A 9,475-nucleotide genomic window follows, 5' to 3' on the forward strand; every position below is an offset into this window, starting at 1 on the left:
AGTACTTTTAAAGTTTTCTCACCGGTGAATGACACATGATGTAGCCTAGCGGTTCCCAATTCCAGTCCTCGCGATTCAGATAACCAGCTCGTTAGAATTGAGCTACGTGCATGAACTGTGTTCCGATCAATATGATCCCTACACAGTGTTCATTGCTCCCTACTCCCTGAGCAGGGGAAATCCGTTTTTTGTTTACTTCACTTCGGAACATGGGCTGGAATTGAGAACCGCTGATGTAGCCTATTGTAGTAATGTTGTCTCTGGTATTCTGGTCTGTGAGCGTAAATGCTTTCAGGGGGTGTGGCTTTGGACGGCGGTTGCAGGGAGGGTGGGGACGTTCGCTTTCAGTGCTATCAGGCTAAAGTTGGCATTTTCCAAGATCTCCTACTGCTCCTTTAATGTCTTCAACAGCATACAAAATAAATTTCTTTAAGATCATTACTATTATTTTATTAGCATTTTACAATATTTTGATCATGAAACCTATTCTAAAATCTAAAGGTATATGTTAAATATTATCATCATTAACAACAATAAAACTAAATCAATTTTGCTGCGTTACCACGCTGAAACAATTCCTATTGGTTGTTTTACTTTATTGCTTTGATCATGATTGGTTAATCTGCGTGTCATCCAGGAAACTGGACAATGAAACGCCTTTCTAAATTTGAAAATATGACCGTTATTATCGTCTTTCTGAGTGAGGCTGCTGACTTCATCAACAACCCGATCTTCCTTCCTGGTATTGTAGTACTTTTAAAGTTTTCTCACCGGTGAATGACACATGATGTAGCCCAGTGGTTCCCAATTCCAGTCCTCGCGCCTCCCCCCCGCTCTGCATATTTTGCATGTCTCGCTTAGTTAACACACCCGATTCAGATATCCAGCTCGTTAGAATTGAGCTACGTGCATGAACTGTGTTCCGATCAATATGATCCCTACACAGTGTTCATTGCTCCCTACTCCCTGAGCAGGGGAAATCCGTTTTTTGTTTACTTCACTTCGGAACATGGGCTGGAATTGAGAACCGCTGATGTAGCCTATTGTAGTAATGTTGTCTCTGGTATTCTGGTCTGTGAGTGTATATGCGTTCAGGGGGCGTGGCTTTGGACGGCGATTGCAGGGAGGGTGGGACGTTCGCGTTTAGTGCTATCAGGCTAAAGATAGCATTTTCCAAGATCTCCTACTGCACCTTTAATTATAATTTCTCTGGTATGTCATATTGCAAGTTACCAAATGTAAAGTACTGGTAAAGCTCATAAAAATGTATTACCTCTAGCCTGCAGTAACTCCAGCAGTTCGTCTCTGTCAATTGTATATCTGCCCCTTTCGTCTGGCTTTCCAAGCACCTGGAAGGCATTGCACAGCTCCTGTCTGGCAATGCCAGAGGCAGGTCTGTGGTTGACATACAGCTTAATGAACTCCTCCAAATCGATGTCTGTCACGTAATTTCTGGTCTCAGCATAGCGGCTGAACTTCACCTCATTTTGCATGTCTTCCAGCTTCAACAAAACAAAACAAGCATGTGTTGACAAAAGATTGAGTGGTAGTCGACCCATCGATGACAGATCTGTATGGTAGAGTCAACTGTGATTGCAACAACACTCATACCTCTTGCTCTGTTGGATAGAAGCCAAGCGCTCTCATTAAGAAGGGCACATCAGCTAGAGGTATGCATGTGGACACAAGCCGTGTATCCATGGTGTCAAGGTCCTGATTTTGTAGTTGACAGTAGTAAAAATATTCCTCCATTTCCTAAAGGACAAATCATAAGATTTGCTGTCTATTGGTAAGCCTGGTAACATGTTAAGAGAGCATTATGAAACTAATTATTAGGATGAAATTAGGTAAATGCTGAAAAACTGCTAAAAAAATACATAAAGGACAATGAGAAAAAAGAAAGCATTAGAACAGAGATCTCAAACCCTGAAGAGCTGTCCATCTCTCCCTCCCTCCAGAAGATTGTAGAAGGGCAGCATGTCTTTCCCTCCAAGAGCAGCTGATGCCTCCAATGATCTGCATATATGCAAATGTAACAACAGAATTGTGAGGTGGCAAATACAGTTACAATCCTAAAAAGAACATTTTAAATTCATTATTATACTACTATTAAAGGTGGGGTAAGCGATTTTCCAAAAACGCTTTAGAAAACTGATTCGGGCCGACTAGCAAAACAAACTTGTAGCCAATCAGCAGTAAGGGGCGTGTCTACTCATGATGTGGAGGAGAGAGCGTTCAGTGCACACTGCACAGGACAGACATTAGCGAGCCGAGCGACAGAAAGATAGAGATGGCGGATAAAAAACAAAAGAGGAAAATGTCTGCGGAACAAAAGAAGGCTTAAGGCAATAAGGCAAGAAGTAGGACCCGTGTAAATATCAAATCAGCTTTCCAGCGCTGGAGAGAACTCAAGGAGCGGAAGGGATTTGGAGGAATTGGAATTGGATGCCGAGGTTGCTTTGTTTCTTCTCGATAGGTGAGTAACACCGTGTCTGCGCCGCAACAGCTAAGGTCTGTCTAGTACACTGGACGCGACAAAGCGACCGTTGAAAATCATTTGAAATTTGTGTCAATACGTCATGAATAGAATGCAGCAGCACTTTTCTGTCGGGGATTTGTCGTGTCGTGTCGTGCAGCATCCAGTGTAGACCACAGATATGTATATATATATATATATATATATATATATATATATATATATATATACCCACACAGACCACAGGGTGAGCACCCCCTGCTGGCCTCACTAACACCTCTTCCAGCAGCAACCTAGTTTTCCCAGGAGGTCTCCCATCCAGGTACTGACCAGGCTCAACCCTGCTTAGCTTCAGTGGGCAACCAATCTTGGGCTGCAGGGTGATATGGCTGCCAGTAACTTTTTGTTTATTGAACTGCAACTTTTTGTTTATTGAACTGTTGTATGAAAGAAAAAATCATGCTAACTTTAGTGCTGTGATTATTTTTGGCACTCGGTCTGTGGCTTTGCTGATATATTTGGAAATATAGCATTGGAGCATCACAAATATAGCATTCCTGCTTCAATTTTTATAATCCCACCTACAGCATAAACTCGTTTACAGAGCTGTCATCCTAACCCAATTCAATACATAATAATACCATCTAATAGTTAAGGTGTAGAATGTTAAAGAGGGCCATTCTATTTCTTATTACCTTGTTTATATTGTGTTTAACCTAACTATGCATAAAATTGTGATAAACATTATTCAGTGTGTTTTACTTCAAAAATCCAAGCAATAAAACCAGATTATTTTTTTTCCTATTTGGTCCTTTTGGTTGACAACCTCTTTAATTATTTTGAGCTTCAGGAAGCCTGTAAATCCACTGACCTTTACATTAGTTACCTCACTTAACATTAAGTAATTTCCCTTCACTTATGATGACAAATGTACAGTACTTAGGATGAATCTTCTGATCATTTGTCCGTAGTCATACCAATTTGAGGTAGGTGTAATCATTTTTTTCCATTTTAATTTCTCTACAAATCATATTGAGACAGAATGGTTTGACTTTTGGTTCATTTGAAATTCTGCAAATAAATCAACCAGATTGCCGTTTGTTATTTCAGTGATATTTCTATTTGTTCTGCCTATAGGAAAACAGCAAACCTGCACATTTTGGAGGTAGCATTGAAGAGCTTCATCTTATACAGGTTGGAAGCTGTAAGGAGGAAGTGTTCAGGTGTCAGAGGAGGATACCACATCATGCAGGTGGGCACAGCACTCTGCTCGATACGTTCAGAACTCAAAATCAACAACCCATCTTCACCACTATTCTGCAGATCATACTCCACCTGTTCAGAACAGACAGGATAGATGTGATACGTTGTTAACCGCATACCAAGGGTACAAGATCATACAGGAACACAGGGACTCACCAGCCAGCGATCCATGCCAAGAGAGAGGAGGCGAGGCTGACTGCTGTCTAAATCCACCCCAAACAGCAGGTCCTGAATGGGTTTATAATGCGAGTGGTGCCTGCCCTGGTATTTCCAAACCTCCTGGGTCCCCTCTTTACATCGACGGAGCAACGTCACAGCTTTTCCAGTGTCCTGAAATAAGAAAAATACATATAGGAAATATAGATCTACATAACAAAAATGCCCTCATAAAATCTAGAACATTGCTGTTACAGTCGAAGTTTTAATAGTAAAAAGTAAACCTTGAGGTCCACTTAAAATCTTAGCAACGTTTTTGTGACAAAAACAGTCATATTTTAAATTTTCATTTCACATTATTTCTCAATGTGACAGGTTCACAAAACAGTCTGTGCTGAAATGGGCAGTACAAACTGAACTAAAAGAAAAATGCAACTCCTACTAACTGCGGCAGCCAGGTAGCGTGAGTCCTGGGAAAAAGTTAGATGGGTAATGCTGTCCTGACTGTAGTGCAAACCCTCTTTACCATCACTCTGAAGTGTACAGGCGTCAACAATCTGCAAAGCCCCACTGGCAAAGCCCACTGCCAGGTAAAAACCTAAAACATGACAAATTCATACACATACATACTCAGATAGTATATATATAATCACATCATCCATACAAACATTTGCTATTGTAAAAAAATGTGTTTAATATGTGGTATAAATTGAATGCAAGCAGTCTTAAACTCTTAAATTAGACAATGTGCCATTAAACAACATGAAATGTCAAATGTTTTTACATATATGAACTGTATTTTAATATGAGTGAGGTCTTGTTTTCTAGTTCACCTTGTGGATCGTAGGTAATACACTGGATCTGTTTGTGGGGCTGGAAGACCCTGCTGCAGGCTGCTTTTTTATGCTCATAATCCCAAACCTTAATGGTGCCACTGTGGCTGCCCATAGCTACTAGTGGCTGTTTAGGATGGCAGGCAACTGCTTCTAGAGGTTCTACATGTTCCTTTAGAAGGGTCTGTGGAACATTTCTCTGTGCGTTTACATGTACTGCAGTTGCATGAGTTGTGGAGAGAACAAAATTTCTGTAAATGGAGGGAGAGAAACATTTTATTGCATTGCAGAGTTTACAACTGACCATACTTTAAAGAGACAGTTCACCCCCAAAAAATTTAAAATGCTGACATCATGTACTGATCCTCATGTTGTTCCAAACCTTTACATGCTTCTAGAGGTTCTACATGTTCCTTTAGAAGGGTCTGTGGAACATTTCTCTGTGCGTTTACATGTACTGCAGTTGCATGAGTTGTGGAGAGAACAAAATTTCTGTAAATGGAGGGAGAGAAACATTTTATTGCATTGCAGAGTTTACAACTGACCATACTTTAAAGAGACAGTTCACCCCCAAAAAATTTAAAATGCTGACATCATGTACTGATCCTCATGTTGTTCCAAACCTTTACAAATTATCTTTGTCTGTGGTACACAAAAGACGATATATTCAGAATGCCTCAATATTTTTGTCCATATAAATGGAAGTCAATATAAATAGTCAATATACATTTATTATCAATAAATGATAAGCTGAACAGAATTTAAATGTTTCCCTCTTTAAGCATAACTCTAAATGTACTTTGTTGCATGGATTGGTGCATTCAATCTTGTTAGCACTCTTAGCTTTTAACTGAGGACTTGAAATCTTTGTAATAAATGCTAATTCAGTAAAGTAAAACAAAATATCATATAGAATCCTCTTTAAGCATAACTCTAAATGTACTTTGTTACATGGATTGGTGCATTCAATCTTGTTAGCACTCTTGTTAGCAGTCTTAGCTTTTAACTGAGGACTTGAAATCTTTGTAATAAATGCTAATTCAGTAAAGTAAAACAAAATATCATATAGAATAATTCATATATATAATGCTAACGTGCACATAAATTGTAAAATTTTTAAAGCATTATTTTGTATGGCACATTTATTATAATAAATCTGAAATCTTTCTGAGTCCCCCACCTTATGACAAATGGCTTGGCATTCAGTGTGCAGTCTTTTGGATATCCCAGGTCGCTAATGGAGGGCTTTTCTTTGGAAAAGGAGATGGATCTGATAGGATCCAAGCTAAACTCATTGTACACGTTGATGAGCTTGAGATTTCCATCATAGAATTTGATGTGGCCATTCACATCGCCTGTTACTATAAAACTTGACAGTATACACATAATATATTTTCATAAAATAATGTCAGACAGACAAAAACAAAACATCAAATGCATAGCAAAGTGAAACATACAGCAAGTGAAAATGTAATAGGCTTTAGGATTACTGGAATTTATTTGAAAATTCCTAATGCACTCATTTGCCATATACTGTATCTATGTGTCATATATACCTGTCAATCAAAGTCAGTACAGTGATTGCTTCCTTCTGGAGAGGCACAAGCTTTACGGCTTTCCTCACTACTGGGTGACGAGAGACAGATTGAGTCTGCTTGTCCCAGAGAACTATATTCCCAGCTGAGGTGGCTGTAAAAGCCAGCACACCATCATAGTGGAAGATGGACTGGCTCAGGGAACCTAGCACCATATTGAAGGTCTGAATGGTGACAGATTTGCAAGAGGTCAATGCCAATGGCAGAGAAGAATAACATCACAACAGCACAAAAATTGAATCTGATGAAAGATTCTTCTGCCAACCTTGTCAGTAATTTCAGGAGCTGAGTATTCCAGATGTCCCCTTTCCTGAGCAGCAGAATGTATTATTATATACAAAGAAAACTAAAACAGTAAATCAGTAATCTAAATAATTAATGAATTCCTACCCAGTTATAGAAGAGAACCTGAGTGCTGCTGTTGCTGACCAACTGTGTGTTGTCAAAGGGATTGAAAAGTAGTTGACTCTGGGAAAACATGGAAAAAGTTCATTTGATATTTGATGTGACAGCCAGTATTCATAAAGAAACAATAAATGTGTAATTAAGACATTATTGTTTTTTAGCTCTCTATGTGTTACCTCTGTGTAATAACCACATCAGTGCACAGTTCTGCAACATACCTGGCAACCATATTTTGGGCTGAGGTCAACTTGACATTCTGGGCTTTCACTTTCATCTGTCCAGTTCCAAATACACACGCGCTGATGCACAGAAAAAAAGTACATCAATCAGTGTATTTGTAGCCAGTGATAATATTCTGTGGTTTCATTTGATAACTGCAATCATCTTTATTATACACATAATAGATGCTGGGAATACATCGCTCCTCATAGGTGCATCTAAGACGACATAAGATATCTACAGTGAGCCTATGTAAAAATATGATCGACAACATAAAATGTTAGGTTTCAGACCTGTACTGCTGCAGCTCCAACAGTCACCAGGTATTTTGAATCCTTTGATAGGGCCATGGCAGAAACTCCACCCTCTGGATGACAGTCAAACAATGTCCGCACAGGAATCCTGCAACATGTTATGGATCGGAAAGAAAAGAAAATTCACCTTGTCTATTTTGTAAATTCATGTTATAGATCTTATTGTGAATTATACATAATTTTGACCTCATAATTCTTAATCAAAATGTCATAACTTGATTTTACAGTGAAGCGACAGACTTCTCTCTGGTGATGTATGCCGGACTTATCCAATCGTTTAGTCTGCCTAAACCCCACTTTCTTACAATCGACTGCAAGCTCACATTCAGCTGATTTGCCTCCATCCAATCAATAGAACCAAATCCAGCCCAACATTTATTTCTTTTCAATAATCCATTTAACTTGGATGTACGTCAAAAAACGATGACTTTAACAGGACCATCAAGCAGATTTACACAAATAGTATTAATGGAATGTACAATATTTGGGTCAGTGTTACCCTGTATAAGCATCCCATATGATAACTAGACTCTCCTGGCCCATGTCAGCTGTCACAAGCCAGCGTCTGTCTTCACTTGCACACAAACATGTGATTGGACTGCAGTGGCCCTGTAAATAAATGTATGCATTTAGCAGACGCTTTTATCCAAAGCGACTTACAGTGCATTCAGGCTATACATTTTTTACCAGTATGTGTATCTGTAGACACTAAACAGCACATAAGCAACATTTTTACAATAAGATTTTATGCTTTAGATCATATTTAACTTCATTATCATTTACTTTCTTAGTTTGTAGCAGTATGAGCCTCTTACTTGTAAAAGATGCTGAGCATTGGATGTGTGATCATACATGACAGCAACATGGGCACAAATGTACAAGATGACAAGTCTGTCTTCATCCTGCAGACTGAGAACAGGTAGAGTTTGGTTCATCCCATAAGCCCAATCAAGGACCTGCAAGTACAAAATACAAAGATTTAGATCCAGGTCTGAAAAAACTGAGGTATAGTGGGTATAGCATTAACAAATTTTAGCTTTTTGACAATAAAATAATTTTAAACTTACAAGATCATTATTGTTCAATCTTGTTAGCTCCTAAAGCAACTTGTCATTACATAAAATAGCCATGCATAATATATGACCTGTTGTCATTGTGAAATAAAATATTTTTAGTTTTAGAAGACGCTGTGACATAACATTGTAGTTGCATTGTAGTTATTTGGACGAACTAATTAACGTTAAAGATAATTACATGTTTTTTTAAAGGAATTAAAATGAATTTGATCGAATCATTACCAGTGGGTGAGTTTTGGTTCTGGTCTCCTTGGAAATGACAGACAGTGATGTGGCTGTGTAAACTTGTGAATCTGCAATATCCTCTTGCAGACTGCATAGTTCACTTCTTCCTTCTTCGTCTTCATCGTGTACTTCTTTCTCTATCTGGTTATCCTCTGTGTTTATCTGCTCACCTGCGTCTTCAGTTTCCGCATCTGTCCTGTCAGATGCAGTAGATGTCCCGTTTGTCGTTGACATTGTTCTGTATGACTTGCGAGAGGAAAAGCTGGAGAATTTGTCCGGGCCACAACCAGATTCACGATGTTACAGATGCAAACACCAGAACTTCTGCGCGTGGCGGTTAGCCAGGCTAATTTAGTCTCTGTGCAGTCGAAATTATCTATGCCAAAGGTTTGTTTAAAAAGCTTTGAGTTGAATAATACGCGAACACAAGTGCAATACTGCTTGTAATCTTGCCAATGCGAATGTCTAGTTTTTCTTTACCTATCCACTCTAATTACCCACGCTTACCGTTGCTAAGATACGGTCACGTGTGGGGGCAACGCACAGCTTTGCTGAGGAAAATCCTTCATAAAAAGAAGTGAAGTACTGAAATGTAATATTTTTAATGAAAATACAGGATTTTTGTTGAGTAGAAAGTAAAAAAAACAGAATTTTTTGTACATTTGGATGCATCCTTTCTGAATAAAGTAGCCTATTAATTTATTTTAAAAAGAAAGTAAACGTTTGAACGGTGGTGTGTATTTTTTAAATTTAGACTTGCATTTTTAGACAGTTAGAAAAAAATAAACAGTTTATGAGTAAATAAACAAACAAACAAATATGGTAACAGCACAGCTCATAGTACAGCTCAACTACTCAGTTAAAAAATCCTACCTGTACACTAACTGAAATTTAACTGTATGTATGCCAATGT

General features: G+C 38.5%; 1 protein-coding gene across 1 annotated transcript in view; it reads right to left on the reverse strand.

Moving 5' to 3' along the window:
* LOC107681387 (WD repeat-containing protein 66-like) overlaps window positions 1-8,796 on the reverse strand; it is a 10,637-nt gene extending 1,841 nt beyond the window's left edge. Inside the window, exons 1-16 of the mRNA XM_016477670.1 lie at window positions 8,560-8,796; window positions 8,077-8,217; window positions 7,761-7,870; window positions 7,241-7,349; window positions 6,947-7,027; window positions 6,714-6,791; window positions 6,589-6,633; window positions 6,285-6,487; window positions 5,909-6,097; window positions 4,729-4,979; window positions 4,342-4,493; window positions 3,896-4,069; window positions 3,620-3,811; window positions 1,926-2,072; window positions 1,612-1,755; window positions 1,274-1,502 (exon numbers count right to left, since the gene is read on the reverse strand). Of these exons, the coding sequence (XP_016333156.1) occupies window positions 1,274-1,502; window positions 1,612-1,755; window positions 1,926-2,072; window positions 3,620-3,811; window positions 3,896-4,069; window positions 4,342-4,493; window positions 4,729-4,979; window positions 5,909-6,097; window positions 6,285-6,487; window positions 6,589-6,633; window positions 6,714-6,791; window positions 6,947-7,027; window positions 7,241-7,349; window positions 7,761-7,870; window positions 8,077-8,217; window positions 8,560-8,796 (2,482 nt within the window). The remainder of the gene's footprint in view (window positions 1-1,273; window positions 1,503-1,611; window positions 1,756-1,925; window positions 2,073-3,619; window positions 3,812-3,895; window positions 4,070-4,341; window positions 4,494-4,728; window positions 4,980-5,908; window positions 6,098-6,284; window positions 6,488-6,588; window positions 6,634-6,713; window positions 6,792-6,946; window positions 7,028-7,240; window positions 7,350-7,760; window positions 7,871-8,076; window positions 8,218-8,559) is intronic.
* Window positions 8,797-9,475: the final 679 nt, after the last annotated feature.

The sequence above is a fragment of the Sinocyclocheilus anshuiensis genome, unplaced genomic scaffold, assembly GCF_001515605.1.
Source record: "Sinocyclocheilus anshuiensis isolate Anshui unplaced genomic scaffold, SAMN03320099.WGS_v1.1 scaffold697, whole genome shotgun sequence".
NCBI classification, from domain to species: Eukaryota; Metazoa; Chordata; class Actinopteri; order Cypriniformes; family Cyprinidae; genus Sinocyclocheilus; species Sinocyclocheilus anshuiensis.